This window comes from Hemitrygon akajei, chromosome 28, assembly GCF_048418815.1.
Source record: "Hemitrygon akajei chromosome 28, sHemAka1.3, whole genome shotgun sequence".
In the NCBI taxonomy this organism is placed as follows: Eukaryota; Metazoa; Chordata; class Chondrichthyes; order Myliobatiformes; family Dasyatidae; genus Hemitrygon; species Hemitrygon akajei.
In genome coordinates, this window is record NC_133151.1 from 9,223,716 (window position 1) to 9,247,913 (window position 24,198).

Below are 24,198 nucleotides of genomic sequence, written 5' to 3' on the forward strand. Positions count from 1 at the left end.
GCAGGAGGGAAGAGAATCGGTTAAAACATAAAATGCTGCAGCTCCTGTGGTTGTGTGGGAAGGTGCTGAGAGGAAGGGGAGTGCACGGCAGCCAATGAGGTGTCAAGAGAGAGAACAAAGGCAGGAGGGAACGTGTGGTAGCGGTATCACGTTGGAGATGTTATCAATGGAAAGATGACCTGTTGAACATGGAGACTGGCCATATGGAAGATGAGCACAGAGTGTAGGTAACCTATCCTTGCTCTCAATGGGAGGATTGTGGGAAATGGGACAGATGAGGTTGAGAGTCCTGTCAGCTATGTTGTACAGGAGGGCAGAAGTATTCAGCAGGAGAACATTTGAGACTACAAAGTTTTAATGAGCCCAGATTTGGTTTAGGAAGAGCACAAAGGGAGCAGAGCAACGAGAGGCATTAGAACAAGACATTGAAATGCTTCAGTCCCTCCCCAATAAAAAAGGGGAGGTTAGTAGGCACTCATTGACATTGAAGAATATGCCAGCAATCTAAGACACCCGAAATCCCGGAACTCAGGCAGCATCCATGGAGAGAAATAAACAGTCAACGTTTCAGACCAAGATCCCATGGCCCTTCATCAGCATGAAGGGTTGGTCTGCAGAATGTCCTGTGTAGGAAAAGGGAAGCCCAGCTCTGCACACACAAGTTGTACAGAGTGAAATTAGGAACGCAAAGGGGGCACTATGAAGAAAGATTAAAACAGGAAAGGGATCACTGCAGTCTCAAATGTTCTCCTGCTGAATACTTCTGCCTTCCTGTACAACATAGCTGACAGGACTCTCAACCTCACCTGTCCCATTTCCCACATTCCTACTAGCGATGCCAAAGCGAAAAAGTGGAAAATGTCATGTTGCGAATGACAACAATGAATCTATCTTCCCAGAATTTATGGTAATACACAGGAGTCAGAGAAAAGTATAGCACAGAAACAGGCCTTTCAGCCCATCTAGTCCATGCCAAACTAAACCGCCAACCTCCATCGATCATACCCCTACCATCCATGTCCCTATCCAAACTTGTCACAAACACTGAAATCAGACTGGCACGCACCACTTGTGCTGGCAGCTCGTTCCACACTCTCACCACCCTGAGTGAAGAAGTTTCCCCTCATGCCCCCTTAAACTTTTCACCTTTCATCCTTAACCTATAACCTCTGGTTGTAGTCCCACCCAACCTCAGTGGAAAAAGCCTGCTTGCATTTACCCTATCTATACCTCTCATAATCTTGTATACCTCCATCAAATCTCCTCTCAATCTTCTACATTCCAAGGAATAAAGTACTAACCTATTCAATCTTTCCATATAACTCAGGTCTTCCAGACACAGCTTGGAATAAAAAGAGAACCAATTAGTGAGACCAACATATTTAAGCGCAGGTAAATCACCAGGCCCAGCTCTCGGCCCAAGTCTAAGGGAGGAAATAATAGCTAGAGATTGGATCAATTACCAAAAGTTCCTGGCCACAGATGGCTGGAAGGTGATGATTTGCTGGCAGGTCAATATCTATGAACTGGCCAGCATGGTTTTCATACCGGGGGGGGGGGGGGGGGGGGGGAGAAATTGGATGCATAGCAGAAATCAGTAGTTTGCAAGCCAAGCAGGTTAATCAAAGGCAGCAAATGCGAGTCTGTTAAAAAAGGGTCAAAGAGAGAAAAAAGGAGGTTGATTGCTGCTGGGACCGTTCTGCTGCCAGAGAGGGGAGAGTGTATGGACTGCTGCTCTGCCAGGAGGGGGATCTGGGGGGTGATGCTGCCATTCTTTTCTTTCTTGGTTTTGTAGCTATCTGGAGAAGAATTTCAGAGTTTACATTGTCACAGGTAACCCTAGTTGGGAACGGGGTCCAGAATTGACCCTATGAACTGTGCTGCTATTAAGAGAGAGAAAAAGAGGGAGACGTCGCACAATGAGAGCGAGAGACAGGAATTGCTCAAAAGATTGGTGTTATGGTTTCTCTGAAAGTTGTTTACCTTTCCGCAGGGACACTTGCCTGCTTGTTAAAGTTCCTGCAAAGAGAGGAGGACGGAGCAGGTTGATGGACAGCTGGTGTCCAACATGTGGAGATAAAAACCAGGTCTGCTGTTGCACAGAGAGAGACACCACGAGACACACAGTTTCGGACACTGAACAAGCTTCGCTGCTCCCACAAAGTGGGGTTTTTGGAGGATCGAATCGGGGAAACTGATCAGCGGCTCACAGTGCGAAAAGGTGCGACCGGTGGGGAATTATTTGTGGGTCCATCCTCGCCTGGGTGATAACTCCACCACTAAAGAACAGTCGTATGTGTTATGGTCACAGTCGGTGACTACAACAGGATTTCGGAAGACAACGGGAAGATCAACGGCATCAGCTCACCTCTCACTCTCTCCAACGTTACTCAACTAACTACCTCGAACTGAACTGAACTCTCTTCATCATCGTAAGACTCTATCCATTTACCCCTAGGTTTGAAAGAGCCTAGTCTTGCTACTATTTCTATATCATTGCTAACCTGTTTGATATATCTGCATTTATAGTACTGTATTGCGTAGTTACTAATAAACACTATTAGTTATTAGCAATACCAAACTCCAAAGTGTTTTCCACTTCTTTAACCCGGTCACAGGGTACGTGACAAAATACTTTGATAATAAATGAACTCTGAAGGGCAACATGCAAGTGGATTTTTTTTAACCACTTGACTGATTATAATTGTAAAAGATCAAAAGGGAATTGGCAAATTGATTAAAAACTGGCAGCTCAGTCACACAGAGCCAACGACTTTAGCCAGGACTGGTGATTTATCTACATTTAAAGATGATAAACCCCACTCTTTGGTAACATCAGCACCGATATTCACCCCGCTTCTGAAAAGAAGTTCTGCAAAGCATTCGATCCGAGTATCAGAGGAAGTGAAGGCAGAAGTGTGAGAAATGGAAAAGCAGTCCACAGTCCTGTGGACTCCGATGGACGGGAAGTTGGAAGTATTCAGCAGCTCTGGGGGACAATGATAATACATTTTTATTTAACCCTGTCATGAAATGAACAGCAGTGTCAGTTTTAGCAAGCGCTGGGCATGGTATGTTGATGCTGGAAGCAAGGCGACACTTGCGGGCTGCCTCCCAGCAAGTATTTGTGTTTGTACTTAATGCAGGCGACGCATTTCATTGTGTGTTTCGATGTACAGGTGTTCCTGAGCAGAGAGATCTTGGGATCCAAGTTCACAGCTCCTTGAAAGTGGCTGCACAGGATGATGGGCTGGCTAAGGCGGCTTATGGAATGCTTGCTTTTATTAGTCGCAGCATCAAGTTCAAAAGTCAAGAGACTATGTTGCAACTTTATACAACTCTACGGTAGGCCACATCCACAGTATTGTGTACAGTTCTGGTCGCCCCACTATAGGGAGAATGTTGCGGCTTTGGAGGGGGTGCAGAAGAGGTTTACCAGGAAACTGCCTGGTTTAGAGGACGTGTGCTATCACAAGAGGCTGGATAAACGCGAGTTGTTTTCTCTGGAGCGCCGGAGGCCGAGGAAAGATCTGCTAGAGGTTTACAGGATTATGAGAGGCATCGTTAGAGTAGTATCTTTCTCCCAGAAGGAGAATGTCTAATACCAGAGGGCAACGCATTGAAGGTGAGGGGGGGAGGTTCAAAGGGGCAAGGGGCAAGTTTTTTTACTCAGAGAGTGGAGGATGCCTGGAATGCGCTGCCCGGTATGTAGGTAGAGGTAAATGCATCAGAGGCTTTTAAGAAACGTTTGAATATGAAGAAGATGGGCTGATATGAACATTGTGTAGGTGTGCTTTTTTAAAAAAATTACTTTTTTGCTGGTTCGGCATAACACTGTGGGCCAAAGGGTCTGTTCCTGTACTGTACTCTTCTACATTCTAGGTGACAAGTAAAGTTAATCTTACAAACAGTAGCCCAGGGCGGAGAAAGCAGTCAAAATTCTAACAAGCACTGGAGGGCTCACAGTGTCCAAGATCAAGATCCAGTCTGGGCTTCCTCCAGGGACTGTGGGGTTCCTGCCACATACCAAGGACATACAGGCTGGTAGGTTTATTTGGCCACAGTAAGTAAACTTGATAATGCTGGGAGAATTAAAAAAGGGTGAATGTGGTAATTAGCATAAACTCAATGGGCTGAAAGACTCACCTATCCCCCACATCTGTAAGTACGAATCAGTGAAAGGTTAATGACCAGCAGCAATTTTAGTGACCGGAATATTCTCTGCAGAGCCCTGATGCCCAGTCCATTTGTTCTATTAAGCAGCAAGCTGATGATTCCCCAAGCTTGGCAGGGTTACTGAAAGTGACTAGTTCTAGGGTCCAAAAAACCCTTAATGAACTGGTTCTCAATCACAAAAGCAACAGATCTGGCAAAACTGAAGTGAGTTCGAGAAAGGCACACAAAGCAAGTCATTCTGAGACCTCAACTCCAGCAACACAAGCTCCATGGCAATGCCTCCGTGGGTGGAGTTGACACACTCTCCCTGTCACTTCTCAGGTTTACCTTTTGTATGTGTGCGCGTGAGGTGTGTTGATGGGGATGAGGTGGAGAACAGGTTACCGTAACAAGTGGGAGAGAGGATTGCCTGGAGTCAGCATCCACTCAATGGGCCAAATAACAAACTCTCCCCCCCCCCCCCCCACCCCTTGCTTTTGGGAAGTGTGAAATAAATACATCAGGGAGATAAAGAATAGGATACTAAAAATTGTAGAGCAGAGGGTGAAGACACGATATGGGTCACGACAGCGTAAACAGCCTGAATACACTGGGATAGTGGCTAGAGTGTAAATATAGCCCCAGTGAGTTTCCAAATCAACATCTCCATTCAAACTTCGTAACACCAGTTACATGTACAAACACAAGTTGACCAGAGGGGAGAGCACATGGACGGCGTAACATAGCCAAGCTGCAAAAACACAAAGGCACTCAGTAAGACAGTGTTTACACTTTGACACATTCTGAAATTCACTATGACAGCAGTCAGAGGCACCAGCCCTTCACTATGTAAACATGTCCAAAACTTTCCTGAAGTCCACATTAACAGTTCTACCATGCTGCAAAATTGATATGAAATTAATTGTACTCTACATACACCTGGAATTTCTCAATGGCACCAAAACGGTGTGAAATTTACCCACATTCTGTGGACGTGCACTGATTACAGACGTGCAGCAGCCTGACACCCAAACACACGATGACTCTGAAGACGTGTTTCACACTTTGTTGTTCTGACACCAATCATATTAAATACACCCAAAATAACAACCACGCTGATTACAGCAGGCATGACATGGGAATTACCATAACCAAACTTCACAACACTGGTTACAGGGTAAAAACATTCCCAGAATCCAAGATGATGTTACTAACTAGAAGGAAGGAATAGTAAACTAAAACTGCAACTCTCAGTGACACAGGTTACAGTGTGAACACTACTGAATCCAGACTGGGACTCACAGTGGTTCAAGTTACAGTGTAAACATTACTGAATCCAGACTGGGACTCACAGTGACACAGGTTACAGTGTGAACACTACTGAGTCCAGACTGGAACTCAGTGACACTAATTATAGTGTAAACACCACTGAACTCAGACTGGGACTCACAGTGGTTCAAGTTACAGTGTAAACATTACTGAATCCAGACTGGGACTCACAGTGACACAGGTTACAGTGTGAACACTACTGAGTCCAGACTGGAACTCAGTGACACTAATTATAGTGTAAACACCACTGAACTCAGACTGGGACTCACAGTGGTTCAAGTTACAGTGTAAACATTACTGAATCCAGACTGGGACTCACAGTGACACAGGTTACAGTGTGAACACTACTGAGTCCAGACTGGAACTCAGTGACACTAATTATAGTGTAAACACCACTGAATTCAGACTGGGACTCACAGTGACACAGGTTACAGTGTGAACACTACTGAGTCCAGACTGGGACTCACAGTGACACAGGTTACAGTGTGAACACTACTGAATTCAGACTGGAACTCAGTGACACTAATTATAGTGTAAACACCACTGAACTCAGACTGGGACTCACAGTGGTTCAAGTTACAGTGTAAACATTACTGAATCCAGACTGGGACTCACAGTGACACAGGTTACAGTGTGAACACTACTGAGTCCAGACTGGAACTCAGTGACACTAATTATAGTGTAAACACCACTGAACTCAGACTGGGACTCACAGTGGTTCAAGTTACAGTGTAAACACTACTGAATCCAGACTGGGACTCACAGTGACACAGGTTACAGTGTGAACACTACTGAGTCCAGACTGGAACTCAGTGACACTAATTATAGTGTAAACACCACTGAACTCAGACTGGGACTCACAGTGGTTCAAGTTACAGTGTAAACATTACTGAATCCAGACTGGGATTCAGTGACACGGATTACAGCTTAAACACTGATGAATCCAGACTGGGACTCTTGGTGACACGAGCTTTAGAGGAAACACGACTGAACCCGGACTGGGACTCACAGTGACAGATTACAGTGTAAACACTACTGAATCCAGACTGGGATTCACAGTGACGCAGATTACAGTGTACACACTACTGAATCCAGACTGGGATTCACAGTGACACAGGTTAGAGTAAACACTACTGAACCTAGACTGGGACTCACAATGACACAAGTTACAGAGTAAACACTCATGAACCTAGACTGGGATTCACACTAATACTGGTTACAGAGTGAACTCGACTGAATCCAGACTGGGATTCACACTGACACGAGTTTCAGAGTGAACTCGACTGGACCCGGACTGGGACTCACACTGACACGAGTTTCAGAGTAAACTCGACTGGACCCGGACTGGAACTCACAGTGACACGAATTTCAGAGTGAACTCGACTGAATCCAGACTGGGACTCAGTGACACGAGTTTCAGAGTACACACTACTGAATCCAGACAGGGATTCACAGTGACACGAATTTCAGAGTGAACTCGACTGAATCCAGACTGGGACTCAATGACACGATTTTCAGAGTACACACTACTGAATCCAGACAGGGACTCATAGTGACACGAGTTTCAGAGTGAACTCGACTGGACCCAGATTGGGACTCACACTGACACGAGTTTCAGAGTGAACTCGACTGGACCCGGATTGGGACTCACAGTGACATGAGTTTCAGAGGGAACGCGACTGAATCCAGACTGGGACTCAGTGACACGAGTTTCAGAGTGAACTCGACTGGACCCGGACTGGGACTCACAGTGACACGAATTTCAGAGTGAACTCGACTGAATCCAGACTGGGACTCACACTGACACGAGTTTCAGAGTGAACTCGACTGGACCCGGACTGGGACTCACACTGACACGGGTTTCAGAGTGAACTCGACTGGACCCGGACTGGGACTCACACTGACACGAGTTTCAGAGTACACACTACTGAATCCAGACAGGGATTCATAGTGACACGAGTTTCAGAGTGAACTCGACTGGACCCGGACTGGGACTCACAGTGACACGAATTTCAGAGTGAACTCGACTGAATCCAGACTGGGACTCAGTGACACGAGTTTCAGAGTACACACTACTGAATCCACACAGGGACTCACAGTGACACGAATTTCAGAGTGAACTCGACTGAATCCAGACTGGGACTCAGTGACACGAGTTTCAGAATAAACACGACTGGACCCGGACTGGGACTCACACTGACACGAGTTTCAGAGTGAACTCGACTGAATCCAGGCTGGGACTCACATTGACATGAGTTTCACAGTGAACTCGACTGGACCCGGACAGGGACTCACATTGACACGAGTTTCAGAGTAAACTCGACTGGACCCGGACTGGGATTCACACTGACACGAGTTTCAGAGTGAACTCGACTGGACCCGGACTGGGACTCACACTGACACGAGTTTCAGAGTACACACTACTGAATCCAGACTGGGATTCACACTGACACGAGTTTCAGAGTGAACTCGACTGGACCCGGACTGGGACTCACACTGACACGAGTTTCAGAGTGAACTCGACTGGACCCGGACTGGGACTCACACTGACACGAGTTTCAGAGTGAACTCGACTGGACCCGGACTGGGACTCACACTGACACGAGTTTCAGAGTGAACTCGACTGGACCCGGATTGGGACTCACACTGACACGAGTTTCAGAGTACACACTACTGAATCCAGACTGGGACTCACACTGACACGAGTTTCAGAGTGAACTCGACTGGACCCGGACTCTCACTGACACGAGTTTCAGAGTGAACTCGACTGGACCCGGACTGGGACTCACACTGACACGAGTTTCAGAGTGAACTCGACTGGACCCAGACTGGGACTCACACTGACACGAGTTTCAGAGTGAACTCGACTGGACCCGGACTGGGACTCACACTGACACGAGTTTCAGAGTGAACTCGACTGGACCCGGACTGGGACTCACACTGACACGAGTTTCAGAGTGAACACCACTGAATCCAGACTGGGATTCACACTGACACGAGTTTCAGAGTGAACTCGACTGGACCCGGACTGGGACTCACACTGACACGAGTTTCAGAGTGAACTCGACTGGACCCGAACTGGGACTCACACTGACACGAGTTTCAGAGTGAACTCGACTGGACCCAGACTGGGACTCACACTGACACGAGTTTCAGAGTGAACTCGACTGAATCCAGACTGGGACTCACACTGACACGAGTTTCAGAGTGAACTCGACTGGACCCGGACTGGGACTCACACTGACACGAGTTTCAGAGTGAACTCGACTGGACCCGGACTGGGACTCACACTGACACGAGTTTCAGAGTGAACTCGACTGGACCCGGACTGGGACTCACACTGACACGAGTTTCAGAGTGAACTCGACTGGACCCGGACTGGGACTCACACTGACACGAGTTTCAGAGTGAACTCGACTGGACCCGGACTGGGACTCACACTGACACGAGTTTCAGAGTACACACTACTGAATCCAGACTGGGACTCACACTGACACGAGTTTCAGAGTGAACTCGACTGGACCCGGACTGGGACTCACACTGACACGAGTTTCAGAGTACACACTACTGAATCCAGACTGGGACTCACACTGACACGAGTTTCAGAGTGAACTCGACTGGACCCGGACTGGGACTCACACTGACACGAGTTTCAGAGTGAACTCGACTGGACCCGGACTGGGACTCACACTGACACGAGTTTCAGAGTGAACTCGACTGGACCCGGACTGGGACTCACACTGACACGAGTTTCAGAGTGAACTCGACTGGACCCGGACTGGGACTCACACTGACACGAGTTTCAGAGTGAACTCGACTGGACCCGGACTGGGACTCACACTGACACGAGTTTCAGAGTGAACTCGACTGGACCCGGACTGGGACTCACACTGACACGAGTTTCAGAGTGAACTCGACTGGACCCGGACTGGGACTCACACTGACACGAGTTTCAGAGTGAACTCGACTGGACCCGGACTGGGACTCACACTGACACGAGTTTCAGAGTGAACTCGACTGGACCCGGACTGGGACTCACACTGACACGAGTTTCAGAGTAAACTCGACTGGACCCGGACTGGGACTCACACTGACACGAGTTTCAGAGTGAACTCGACTGGACCCGGACTGGGACTCACACTGACACGAGTTTCAGAGTGAACTCGACTGGACCCGGACTGGGACTCACACTGACACGAGTTTCAGAGTGAACTCGACTGGACCCGGACTGGGATTCGCACTGACACGAGTTTCAGAGTGAACTCGACTGGACCCGGACTGGGACTCACACTGACACGAGTTTCAGAGTGAACTCGACTGGACCCGGACTGGGACTCACACTGACACGAGTTTCAGAGTGAACTCGACTGGACCCGGACTGGGACTCACACTGACACGAGTTTCAGAGTGAACTCGACTGGACCCGGACTGGGACTCACACTGACACGAGTTTCAGAGTGAACTCGACTGGACCCGGACTGGGACTCACACTGACACGAGTTTCAGAGTGAACTCGACTGGACCCGGACTGGGACTCACACTGACACGAGTTTCAGAGTGAACTCGACTGGACCCGGACTGGGACTCACACTGACACGAGTTTCAGAGTGAACTCGACTGGACCCGGACTGGGACTCACACTGACACGAGTTTCAGAGTGAACTCGACTGGACCCGGACTGGGACTCACACTGACACGAGTTTCAGAGTGAACTCGACTGGACCCGGACTGGGACTCACACTGACACGAGTTTCAGAGTGAACTCGACTGGACCCGGACTCACACTGACACGAGTTTCAGAGTAAACTCGACTGGACCCGGACTGGGACTCACACTGACACGAGTTTCAGAGTGAACTCGACTGGACCCGGACTGGGACTCACACTGACACGAGTTTCAGAGTGAACTCGACTGAATCCAGACTGGGACTCACACTGACACGAGTTTCAGAGTGAACTCGACTGGACCCGGACTGGGACTCACACTGACACGAGTTTCAGAGTGAACTCAACTGGACCCGGACTGGGACTCACACTGACACGAGTTTCAGAGTAAACTCGACTGGACCCGGACTGGGACTCACACTGACACGAGTTTCAGAGTGAACTCGACTGGACCCGGACTGGGACTCACACTGACACGAGTTTCAGAGTGAACTCGACTGGACCCGGACTGGGACTCACACTGACACGAGTTTCAGAGTGAACTCGACTGGACCCGGACTGGGACTCTCACTGACACGAGTTTCAGAGTGAACTCGACTGGACCCGGACTGGGACTCACACTGACACGAGTTTCAGAGTGAACTCGACTGGACCCGGACTGGGACTCTCACTGACACGAGTTTCAGAGTGAACTCGACTGGACCCGGACTGGGACTCACACTGACACGAGTTTCAGAGTGAACTCGACTGGACCCGGACTGGGATTCGCACTGACACGAGTTTCAGAGTGAACTCGACTGGACCCGGACTGGGACTCACACTGACACGAGTTTCAGAGTGAACACCACTGAATCCAGACTGGGATTCACACTGACACGAGTTTCAGAGTGAACTCGACTGGACTCGGACTGGGACTCACACTGACACGAGTTTCAGAGTACACACTACTGAATCCAAACAGGGACTCACAGTGACACGAGTTTCAGAGTGAACTCGACTGGACTCGGACTGGGACTCACACTGACACGAGTTTCAGAGTGAACTCGACTGGACTCGGACTGGGACTCACACTGACACGAGTTTCAGAGTACACACTACTGAATCCAAACAGGGACTCACAGTGACACGAGTTTCAGAGTGAACTCGACTGGACCCGGACTGGGATTCGCACTGACACGAGTTTCAGAGTGAACTCGACTGGACCCGGACTGGGACTCACACTGACACGAGTTTCAGAGTGAACTCGACTGGACCCGGACTGGGACTCACACTGACACGAGTTTCAGAGTGAACTCGACTGGACCCGGACTGGGACTCACACTGACACGAGTTTCAGAGTACACACTACTGAATCCAGACTGGGACTCACACTGACACGAGTTTCAGAGTGAACTCGACTGGACCCGAACTGGGACTCACACTGACACGAGTTTCAGAGTGAACTCGACTGGACCCGGACTGGGACTCACACTGACACGAGTTTCAGAGTGAACTCGACTGGACCCAGACTGGGACTCACACTGACATGAGTTTCAGAGTACACACTACTGAATCCAGACTGGGACTCACACTGACACGAGTTTCAGAGTGAACTCGACTGGACCCGAACTGGGACTCACACTGACACGAGTTTCAGAGTGAACTCGACTGGACCCGGACTGGGACTCACACTGACACGAGTTTCAGAGTGAACTCGACTGGACCCGGACTGGGACTCACACTGACACGAGTTTCAGAGTGAACTCGACTGGACCCGGACTGGGACTCACACTGACACGAGTTTCAGAGTGAACTCGACTGGACCCGGACTGGGACTCTCACTGACACGAGTTTCAGAGTGAACTCGACTGGACCCGGACTGGGACTCACACTGACACGAGTTTCAGAGTGAACTCGACTGGACCCGGACTGGGATTCGCACTGACACGAGTTTCAGAGTGAACTCGACTGGACCCGGACTGGGACTCACACTGACACGAGTTTCAGAGTGAACTCGACTGGACCCGGACTGGGACTCACACTGACACGAGTTTCAGAGTGAACTCGACTGGACCCGGACTGGGACTCACACTGACACGAGTTTCAGAGTGAACTCGACTGGACCCGGACTGGGACTCACACTGACACGAGTTTCAGAGTGAACTCGACTGGACCCGGACTGGGACTCACACTGACACGAGTTTCAGAGTACACACTACTGAATCCAGACTGGGATTCGCATTAACACTACACATTTCGGCTCGGTGCCCGCTCCGAGCTCCCATTCCCGGCTGTACTCACTGGCTTGAGCCGCAGCATGCGGCTTGTCTCCGTTCTGCTGCTCGGCCTCGGGCTGCTGCTGCTCCGGCGCGGCCTCCTGCTCCATGGCCTCCTCTTCCGGGCCGGCCTTCAGCGGCTGGTGCGCCTCGGCCTCCGTTACCTCCTGCCGCGGGGCCTCGGGCTGCTGCTCCTGCTCCTCCTCGCCGACCCTTGCCCCCTCTTCCTCCTCCTCCTCGCTAGGCCGCGGCTCATTGCCGGGCTGCGGGGCCGCCGCCGGCTCGGGCCCGTCCTCCTCCTCCTCCTCCTCCTCCTCATCCTCGTCCTCGTCCTCTTCCAGCAGCAGCTTGTCGTCGTCGCCCGCTTCCTCGTCGCCGTCGGTCGGGGCCGGCCCGTAGGTCTTGCTGGGCCTGGGCTCGTCGCCGCCCGCCTCGTCGTTCAGCATCTCGGCGTCCAGGGCCTCCTGCAGCCGCTGCGCCAGCTCGGCCTTCAGGCCTCGGGTGTCGAGCCCGCGCTCCTGCAGCTCCTGCCGGAGCTCGGCCACCTTCAACCGCTTGACGTCCAGGCCGCTCATCCTCGCCTCCGAGTGCCGGCCTCTGCCGCCCGGCCCGTGGGGGGGGAAGAGGGAAAAGGTTCAAATCCTAACCGCCGCTAACGGCCCAACTTTCAAAAAAAACAAAATGGCGCCGCCAGCTCCCGCTCCGCTCCCCGGGCCCTCTTCCTCCTCTCGCCGCCGTTGGCTGCGCTGCCTGTCACTCCTCCGCCCTCCGCCAATGGGCTTTGGGCCCTTCCACACAGCCTCTGTCCAGCTCCGCCAATCGCCTGCGACGCGGCCCGCCCGCCTTTCTCAGTCCCCGCCAATGCCATCCGTCCCTCTTGCCCGCCTCTGCGGCTCGGCCAATGGGCACCGTGGGCGCCACTTTTCTCCCTCGCCTACTGGCTGCCTCCGTACCTGCACTCTTAGCCAATAAGACACCGACTGCTTCTCCCCTTTCGGCCAATAGGCTCCGACTACCTGTCTCCACTGGGCCAATCGGCCCCAAATATTTCTCCTCAATTGGCCAATCGTCACCATCTAATTCTCACTCTCGGCCAATGGTCTCAGACTAGTACTCGCCCTTTGGCCAATGGTATGTGACACCTCTCCCTCTCGGCCAATGGGCAGGGAGAACTGTAGCCCAGTCTCTATAATTATTGTCCCCATGGGATAGCACCAGTCCCTCCCCCCCATTTGTGCCTTCCCTACATGACTCCCTTGTCCATTCGTCCCTCCCCACCCATCTCCCTCCTGGCACTCATCCTTGCAAGCGGAACAAGTGCTACACCTGCCCCTACACCTCCTCCCTCACTACCATCCAAGGACCCTAACAGCCCTCCAGGTGAGGCGACACTTCACCTGTGAGTCCCTTGATGTCACCTACGGTGTCCCGTGCTCCTATATATTGGGGAGACCCAATGTAGATTGGGAGCGCCTAGAAAAAACGGAATCTCCCAGTGGCAACCCATTTCAATTCCACTTCCCATTCCCATTCCGACAGGTCAGTCCACGGCCTCCTCTACTACCGCGATGGGGCCACCACTCGTCTGGGTCGCCTCCAACCAGATGGCATGAGCGTCGGTTTCCCAAACTTCCGATATTCGCCTCCATCCCTCAACGTTCACCCCCCATTCTCGTTTCCCTCGCTCACCTTATCTCCTCACCTGCCTACTACCTCCCTCCGGTGCTCCTCCTTCCCCCTGCCCTTCCTTCCATGGCCTTCTGTCCTCTCCTGTCGGATTCCCCCTTCTCCTGCCCTGTATCTCTTTCACCCATGGGCCTCCCAGCTCCTTTCTTCACCTCCCCCTCTCCCAGTTTCACCTACCACCTCGTACTTCTTCCTCCCCTCCCCTTCTTACACTGACTTCTCATCTTTTTCTCCAGTCCTGACAAAGGCCCACGGCCTGAAACGTCGACTATTTACTCATTTCTATAAGTTCTCCCCGGGCTGCTGAGTTCCTCCAGAATTTTTGTTTCTTTCTTTCTTTTTCAATCGCTTTATTAATTTTCAAATTCATATACATAACAACAGTAATAGTGCAAAGAGATTGGGATTACAGCATTGACAATAGCATATGCGGATATAAACTAGAAGGAACAGAAGTTTACTAAGCCTCCCAAACTCTTACTGTAATTAAACATGATAAAATAACGTGAAAACATATCAATAGAAAAAAAAAACCCGAATTGAAAAAAGGAAAAAAAAGTATAATTATCTAAACAAAACTAAACTGAAGAAAGCTGAGCTATTATATTACTTAATGTCGTTAGTTCCGCTCCTCTATCCATATATTTAAGGTTGACAAAGGAATTCGGAAAGGTCAAGTTACATCATATGAAAGTGTTGAATAAGTGGTCTCCAAGTTTCTTCAAATTTAACCGAATGGTCAAAAATGACGCTTCTGATTTTTTTCTAAGCTTAAACATGATGTAGTTTGGGAAAACCATTGAAGAATAGTAGCGGGGGGGGGGGGGGGGGGTTAATCCTCCAGCATTTTGTGTGTGTTACTTTGATTTCCAGCATCTGCAGACGTTCTCTAGTTTTCTTTTAAATCCATTCTGGGACACCTGCTCTTTGTGATTTTTAAAAAAAAACTTGGATGTGGAAGTGGAAGGAGGAGGAAGTGAATAAATTATTGAGAAAGCAACCACCGATCAAATCCAGGCCTAATCACAGCCTAATTTTTATTTACTTACTTTATTTTCACCAAACAATTGATACTAGAGCGTACAATCATCACAGTGATAGTTGTTTCTGCGCTTCACACTCCCTGAAGTACAAATCGAAGTAAATATAATTTAAAAATTAAATTATAAATCATAGTTAGAAAATAGAAAAGGGAAAGTAAGGTAGTGCAAGTCAGGTCCGGATATTTGGAAGGTACGGCCCAGATCCGGGTCAAGATCTGTTCAGCAGTCTTATCACAGTTGGAAAGAAGCTGTTCCCAAATCTGGCCGTACGAGTCTTCAAGCTCCTGAACCTTCTCCCGGAGGGAAGAGGGACAAGAAGTGTGTTGGCTGGATGGGTCGTGTCCTTGATTATCCTGGCAGCACTGCTCCGACAGCGTGCGGTGTGAAGTGAGTCCAAGGATGGAAGATTGGTTTGTGTGATGTGCTGGGCTGTGTTCACGATCTTCTGCAGCTTCTTGTGGTCTTGGACAGGACAACTTCCATACCAGGTTGTGATGGGGGGAGGTGTTATGCCATCGGCCCCCTCCTTTGTGAGAATCTCAAGAACCCGAGTCAAGAGGGGGGTCAGCTGACCCAAAAGAGGAAGGGACGTGCTGAATAGACCCAGGGAAATGGGAGAGAGAGAGAGAGACCACGTTCTCCCAAGAAGCAGAATGAAGGTGACCTTGACTATTGTCTCATGGAGACCACGTGAAAAGCCCTCGGGCAAAGTGGGCTGGTTGAGAGAGAGATCGCATCACCTGCAACCTGATTGACACCTGCGATCCCGTGAAGAAGTATAAAGGAGGGTCTGAGGGGGGGTAAACCCTCAGACGCACCCAGGAGACGAAGGAAGCACGATATCGATTCCCGTGGGAGCGGGACGCCATTCTGAAGGAAGCCACGTGCGTTAGATTCCAACTTTTGAATCTGTGGCTAGAACCAACGAAAGACTGCTTTTAGCTAACAACGGGGAAGTCTGCTCCCCTGATTCCAAGGATTTGCTCTGCCAAGACGACGGGCAAGTGTTTATCTTTTCCAAATCATCTCTTTCTCTCTACAACGTGAAAACCCCAGCGGTTCCCAAAAGGGAAAAGCCTGCAAACTTCTGAGTGACTCTTTATATTTCAATTGGACTCTGTATTAACCCCTAGACAACTGTAGAGCTTATTTCTGATTGATTATGGTTACACCGGTGTTTTAGATTGAGTTTGACGATGTATATGATCTGAATGTTTTGTATTAACCATACGTTTGTGCCCTTTTCGAATAAAACGTTTGAAAACAGTAGCATCCGACTCAGCTGATCCATCTATCTTTGCTGGTAAGTTACCTGGTTACGGGGTTACGCCTGTGGCTCTGGGCCTGCATTCACTGGAGTTTCAAAGAATGAGACAGAATCTCTTTGAACCATATTGAATATTTGGAGGCCTAAATTGAGTGGATCTCACTTTAAGGACTCTATCTCGTGTTCTCATTATTTATTGCTATTTATTTATATTTACATTTGCACAGTTTGTTGTCTTCTGCACTCTGTGGTTGATCTTTCACCGATCCTGTTCGCAGTTACTATTCTATAGATTTGCTGAGGATGCCCGCGGGGAAATGAATCCCGGGGTTGTATGTGGTGACGTGTACGTACTCTGATGATAAAATCACTTTGAACTTTGCTCTCCGATAGAGTGCAGAGATGGGCCAAGACCTGGCTGACAGAGTTCGGTCTGGAAAGGCGTGAAGAGACTCACTTTGGAAGGATGAACTTGAAGGGAAGAGAACAGGACGAATGGCAGGAATCTTAACAGTGTAAAGGAACTGAGGGGTCTTGGAGTTCGCATTCAAAGCCCCCTCAAAGTTGGGGGTGTTCACCAGAGAAAGCAGGATCTCCCAGTGGCCACACATTTTAATTCCACGTCCCATTCCCATTCTGATATGACTATCCATGGCCTCCTCTACTGTCAAGATGAAGCCACACTCAGGTTGGAAGAACAACACCTTATATACCGGCTGGGTAGCCTCCAACCTGATGGCATGGACATAGACTTCTCTAACTTCCGTTAATGCCCCTCCTCCCCTTCTTACCCCATCCCTGATTTATTTATTCCCCCCCCCCTTTTTTTCTCTCTCTCTGCCCATCACTCTGCCTGCTCTCCATCTCCCTCTGGTGCTCCCCACTTTTCTTTCTCCCTAGGCTTCCCGTCCCATGATCCTTTCCCTTCTCCAGCTCTGTATCCCTTTCGCCAATCACCTTTCCAGCTCTTGGCTTCATCCGACCCCCTCCAATCTTCTATCATTTCGCATTTCCCCCTCCCCCTCTTACTTTCAAATCTCTTACTATCTTTCCTTTCAGTTAGTCCTGACGAAGGGTCTCGGCCCGAAACGTCGACAGTGCTTCTCCCTATAGATGCTGCCTGGCCTGCTGTGTTCCACCAGCATTTTGTGTGTGTTGTTGTTTGAATTTCCAGCATCTGCAGATTTCCTCGTGTTTGCTCTTGGACTCACCTATGGACTCTCTTTCAAGTTCATGTTGAACTCACGTTCTCAACATTATTTATTTCTTTATTATTGGTGTCTCCGCTGTTTTTGTCCTCTCTTGCACGTCGTCTGTCAGTCTTTGAGTGCAGGTTTTCATTGATTCTGTTGTGTTTCTTTGTTCTACTGTGAATGCCCGCAAGAATCTCAGGGGAGTAAAGAACATGGTGGGTGATGGGCTGTGTCAAAGGCAAGTGTTGGAATGATTGTGGAGTAGGTTAAAAGGTCGGCACAATATCGCGGGCTGAAGGGCCTGTACTGTGCTGTACTGTTCTGTGTTCTATGTCCTATGTACTTCTACCCCTCAGCCAATAGTCTGCTATCACATCTCCCCTTTGACCAATGGTCTCCATTCACTCCATCCCCTCAGCCAATAGTCTCCTATCACATCTCCCATTGGACCACTGGTCTCCAATCACTCCTTCCCCTCAGCCAATAGTCTCCTATCACATCTCCCATTGGACCAATGGTCTCCAAACACTCCTTCCCCTCAGCCAATAGTCTCCTATCACATCTCCCATTGGACCAATAGTCTCCAATCACTCCTTCCCCTCAGCCAATAGTCTCCTATCATATCTCCCATTGAACCAATGGTCTCCAATCACTCCTTCCCCTCAGCCAATAGTCTCCTATCACATCTCCCTTTGGACCAATGGTCTCCAATCACTCCTTCCCCTCAGAAACTAGTTTCAAACCACTCCTTTCCTTTAGCCAGGAGTCTCCTATCACATTTCCACTTTGACCAATGACCTCCAATTATATCAGCAAATGAGCCAATTGCCCCTACAGACAAAAGCAGAGTGGGACGGTAGTGGTGATGATATTGTGGAGTTCCTGCGTTCAGTCTGAATGAGCAATGGTATTGTCGAATTCATGTGTTCAACAGTAGATGTGAATGTAAGATGGTACTGTGTAGTTCCTGTATTCAGACTGTAGCGGTGATGGTATTGTAGAGCTCCTGTGTTCAGTCCCTTGGGGTGATGGTGTTGTGGAGTTCCAGTGTTCAGTCTGTAGAGCTGATGGTATTGGGTAGTTCCTGTATTCAGACTGTAGCGGTGATGGTATTGTAGAGCTCCTGTGTTCAGTCCCTTGGGGTGATGATATTGTGGAGTTCCTGTGTTCAGACTGTAGGGGTGATGGTGTTGTGGAGTTCCTGTGTTCAGACTGTAGGGGTGATGGTGTTGTGGAGTTCCTGTGTTCAGACTGTAGGGGTGATGGTGTTGTGGAGTTCCTGTGTTCAGACTGTAGGGGTGATGATATTGTGGAGTTCCTGTGTTCAGCCTGTTGGGGTGATGATATTGTGGAGTTCCTGTGTTCAGTCTGAATGAGCAATGGTATTGTCGAATTCATGTGTTCAACAGTAGATGTGAATGTAAGATGGTACTGTGAAGTTCCAGTGTTCAGTCTGTAGAGCTGATGGTATTGTGTAGTTCCTGTATTCAGACTGTAGCGGTGATGGTATTGTAGAGCTCCTGTGTTCAGTCCCTTGGGGTGATGGTGTTGTGGAGTTCCTGTGTTCAGACTGTAGGGGTGATGATATTGTGGAGTTCCTGTGTTCAGACTGTAGGGGTGATGGTATTGTGGAGTTCCTGTATTCAGACTGTAGCGGTGATGGTATTGTAGAGCTCCTGTGTTCAGTCCCTTGGGGTGATGGTGTTGTGGAGTTCCTGTGTTCAGACTGTAGGGGTGATGATATTGTGGAGTTCCTGTGTTCAGACTGTAGGGGTGATGATATTGTGGAGTTCCTGTGTTCAAACTGTAGGGGTGATGGTGTTGTGGAGTTCCTGTGTTCAGACTGTAGGGGTGATGGTGTTGTGGAGTTCCTGTGTTCAGACTGTAGGGGTGATGATACTGTGGAGTTCCTGTGTTCAGACTGTAGGTGTGATGGTGTTGTGGAATTGCCATGTTCAATTTTCAGGGATGATGCTCTTTTTCTTGTTGATTGCCACTTTAATTTTCTCTCTCTCTCTCTCCCTCTCTCTCTCTCTCTCTCTCTCTCTCTCTCTCTCTCTCTCTCTCTCTCTCTCCCCCTCTCCCTCTCCCTCTCCCTCCCTCCCTCCCTCCCTCCTCTCCCCCCCTCCCCCCGCACGGTTATATCAAGGCCCAACGTGAATTTGATGAAATCTCTTCAGGCCACATAGAACCAGAAGATTATAATCTGGAAGATTATAAGGCTACTAGGAAGGAGCTTAAGAATGAAATTAGGAGAGCCGAAAGGGGCCATGAGAAGGCCTTGGCGAACAGGATTAAGGAAAACCCCAAGGCATTCTACAAGTATCTGAAGAGCAAGAGGATAAGATGTAAGAGAATCAAGTGTGACAGAGGGAAAGTGTATATGGAACCGGAGGAGATAGCAGAGGTACTTAATGAATACTTTGCTTCAGTATTCACTACAGAAAAGGATCTTGGCGATTGTAGGGATGACTTGCAGTGGACTGAAAAGTTTGAGCATGTAGGTATTAAGGAAGAAGATGTGCTGGAGCTTTTGGAAAGCATCAAGTTGGATAAGTCATCAAAACCGGACGAGATGTACCCCAGGCTACTGTCGGTAGCGAGGGAGGAGATTGCTGAGCCTCTGGTGATGATCTTTGCATCATCAATGGGGATGGGGGAGGTTCCGGAGGATTGGAGGATTGCGGATGTTGTTCCCTTAATCAAGAAAGGTAGTAGAGATAGCCCTGGAAATTATAGACCAGTGAGTCTTACTTCAGTGGTTGGTAATTTGATGGATAAGATCCTGAGAGGCAGGATTTATGAACATTTGGAGAGACATAATCTGATTAGGAGTAGTCAGCATGGCTTTGTCAAGGGCAGGTCATGCCTTACGAGCCTGATTGAATTCTCTGAGGATGTGACTAAACACATTGATGAAGTAAGAGCAGTAGATGTAGTGTGTATGGATTTCTGCAAGGCATTTGATAAGGTACCCCATGCAAGGCTTATTGAGAAAGTAAGGAGGCATGGGATCCAAGGGGACATTGCTTTGTGGATCCAGAACTGGCTTGCCCACAGAAGGCAAGGAGTGGTTGTAGACGGGTCATATTCTGCATGGAGGTTGGTGACTAGTGGGGTGCCTCAGGGATCTGCTCTGAGACCCTCACACTTTGTGATTTTTATAAATGACCTGGATGAGGAAGTGGAGGGATGGGTTAGTAAATTTGCTGACGACACAAAGGTTGGAGGAGTTGTAGATAGTGTGGAGGGCTGTCAGAGGTTACAGCGGGACATTGATAGGATGCAAAACTGGGCTGAGAAGAGGCAGATGGAGTTCAACCCAGATAAGTGTGAGGTGGTTCATTTTGGGAGGTCAAATATGATGGCAGAATATAGTATTAATGGTAAGACTCCCGGCAGTATGGAGGAACAGAGGGATCTTGGGTTCTGAGTCCATAGGATGCTCAAAGCAACTGTGCAGTTTGACTTTGTGGTTAAGAAAGCTTACGGTGCATTGGCCTTCATCAATCGTGGGATTGAGTTTAAGAGCCGAGAGGTAATGTTGCAGCTATATAGGACCCTGGTCAGACCCCACTTGGAGTACTGTGCTCAGTTCTGGTCGCCTCACTACAGGAAGGATGTGGAAACCATAGAAAGGTTGCAGAGGAGATTTACAAGAATGTTGCCTGGATTGGGGAGCATGCCTTATGAGAATAGGTTGAGTGAACTCGGCCTTTTTTCCTTGGAGCGACAGAGGATGAGAGGTGACCTGATAGAGGTGAACAAGATGATGAGAGGCATTGATCGTGTGGATAGTCAGAGGCTTTTCCCCAGGGCTGGAATGGCTAACATGAGAGGGCACAGTTTTCAGGTGCTTGGAAGTAGGTACAGAGGAGATGTCAGGGGTAAGTTTTTTACACAGAGAGTGGTGAGGGTGTGGAATGGGCCTCCAGCGATGGTGGTGGAGGTGGATACGATAGGGTCTTTTAAGTGACTCCTGGACACATGGAGCTCAGAAAAATAGAGGCATATGGGTCATTGTCTGAAGGCCTAGGTGGCACATGGGGCCTCCACAAGGGTCTTCCATTTCTGCCGGTCTTTCGCTCTGCTGCTCACCGTTACCCAGTTCATGCCGACTTCTTTCAGTTCTGATTCCACAGATCTGGGCCTACCCCCACTTCGCTTTCCCTGTGGGACCCACCTTACTGCTACTTTTGCTAGTTGATCATTTGGCATTCTCATTACCTGGCCCAGCCATCTCCATCGTCTTCTTTTCACACAAACTGAGGTTGATTCCATATTGCAAGATGTAAGCAAGTCTTGGTTTCTGATTTTCTCAGGCCAGAAGATCTTCTTGATACATCGTAGACATTTTGTTTGGAACGTGTCAAGTTCAGGGACAGTTATCATACCTCAACCATCAGGTCCCACACCACCAGGTTCAGGGACAGTTATCACCCCTCAACCGTCAGGTCCCACACCACCAGGTTCAGGGACAGTTATCACCCCTCGACCGTCAGGTCCCACACCACCAGGTTCAGGGACAGTTATCACCCCTCAACTATCAGGTCCCACACCACCAGGTTCAGGGACAGTTATCAACCCTCGACCATCAGGTCCCACACCACCAGGTTCAGGGACAGTTATCACCCCTCAAGCATCAGGTCCCACACCACCAGGTTCAGGGACAGTTATCACCCCTCGACCATCAGGTCCCACACCACCAGGTTCAGGGACAGTTATCACCCCTCAACTATCAGGTCCCACACCACCAGGTTCAGGGACAGTTATCACCCCTCAACCGTCAGGTCCCACACCACCAGGTTCAGGGACAGTTATCACCCCTCAACCGTCAGGTCCCACACCACCAGGTTCAGGGACAGTTATCACCCCTCAACCGTCAGGTCCCACACCACCAGGTTCAGGGACAGTTATCACCCCTCGACCGTCAGGTCCCACACCACCAGGTTCAGGGACAGTTATCACCCCTCAACTATCAGGTCCCACGCCACCAGGTTCAGGGACAGTTATCACCCCTCGACCATCAGGTCCCACACCACCAGGTTCAGGGACAGTTATCACCCCTCAAGCATCAGGTCCCACACCACCAGGTTCAGGGACAGTTATCACCCTCAACTATCAGGTCCCACACCACCAGGTTCAGGGACAGTTATCACCCCTCAACCATCAGGTCCCACACCACCAGGTTCAGGGACAGTTATCACCCCTCAACCATCAGGTCCCACATCACCAGGTTCAGGGACAGTTATCACCCCTCAACCATCAGGTCCCACACCACCAGGTTCAGGGACAGTTATCACCCGTCAACCATCAGGTCCCACACCACCTGGTTCAGGGACAGTTATCACCCCTCAACCATCAGGAAAAAAAATTAAATTGAAAACGGATGTTGTCAGGGAAAAGTACAGAAAAAATGTGGCAAATGTTCAGGGGATATTTCTGTGGAGTTCTGCATAGGTACGTTCCAATGAAACACGGAAGTAATTGTAGGGTACAGGAACCGTGGTGTACAAAGGCTGTAATAAATCTAGTCAAGAAGAAAAGAAAAGCTTACAACAGGTTCAGAGAGCTAGGTAATGTTAGAGATCTGGAAGATTATAAGGCTAATAGGAAGGAGCTTAAGAAGGAAATTAGGAGAGCCAGAAGGGGCCATGAGAAGGCCTTGGTGAGCAGGATTAAGGAAAACTCCAAGGCATTCTACAAGTATGTGAAGAGCAAGAGGATAAGACGTGAAAGAATAGGACCTATCAAGTGTGACAGTGGGAAAGAGTGTATGGAACCGGAGGAAATAGCAGAGGTACTTAATGGATACTTTACCTCAGTATTCACTATGGAAAAGGATCTTGGCGATTGTAGTGATGACTTGCAGCAGATTGAAAATCTTGAGCACGTAGATATTAAGAAAGAGGATGTGCTGGAGCTTTTGGAAAGCATCAAGTTGGATAAATTGCCAGGACCGGATGAGATGTACCCCAGGCTACTGTGGGAGGTGAGGGAGGAGATTGCTGAGCCTCTGGCGATGATCTTTGCATCATTAATGGGGACGGGAGAGTTTCTGGAGGATTGGAGGGTTGCGGATGTTGTTCCCTTAATCAAGAAAGGGAGTAGAGATAGCCCAGGAAATTATAGGCCAGTGAGTCTTACTTCAGTTGTTGGTAAGTTGATGGAAAAGATCCCGAGAGGCAGGATTTATGAACATTTGGAGAGATATAATATGATTAGGAATAGTCAGCATGGCTTTGTCAAGGGCAAGTCGTGCCTTACAAGCCTGATTGAATTTTTTGAGGATGTTACTAAACACATTGATGAAGGAAGAGCAGTAGGTGTAGTGTATATGGATTTCTGCAAGGCATTTGATAAGGTACCCCATTGAAGATTTATTGAGAAAGTAAGGAGGCATGGGATCCAAGGGGACACTGCTTTGTGGATCCAGAACTGGCTTGCCCACAGAAGGCAAAGAGTGGTTGTAGACGGGTCATATTCTGCATGGAGGTCAGTCACCAGTGGGGTGCCTCAGGGATCTGTTCTGAGACCCTTCTCTTCGTGATTTTTATAAATGACCTGGATGAGGAAGTGGAGGGAGGGGTTAGTAAGTTTGCTGAT

The 24,198-nt window shown here is 49.2% G+C and overlaps 1 protein-coding gene across 1 annotated transcript in view; it reads right to left on the reverse strand.

Annotated features, from left to right (window-relative positions):
• LOC140717668 (heterogeneous nuclear ribonucleoprotein U-like protein 2) overlaps nucleotides 1-13,134 on the reverse strand; it is a 43,216-nt gene extending 30,082 nt beyond the window's left edge. The window contains exon 1 of the mRNA XM_073031305.1: nucleotides 12,429-13,134. Within this exon, the coding sequence (XP_072887406.1) occupies nucleotides 12,429-12,978 (550 nt within the window). The 5' untranslated portion in view covers nucleotides 12,979-13,134. The remainder of the gene's footprint in view (nucleotides 1-12,428) is intronic.
• Nucleotides 13,135-24,198: the final 11,064 nt, after the last annotated feature.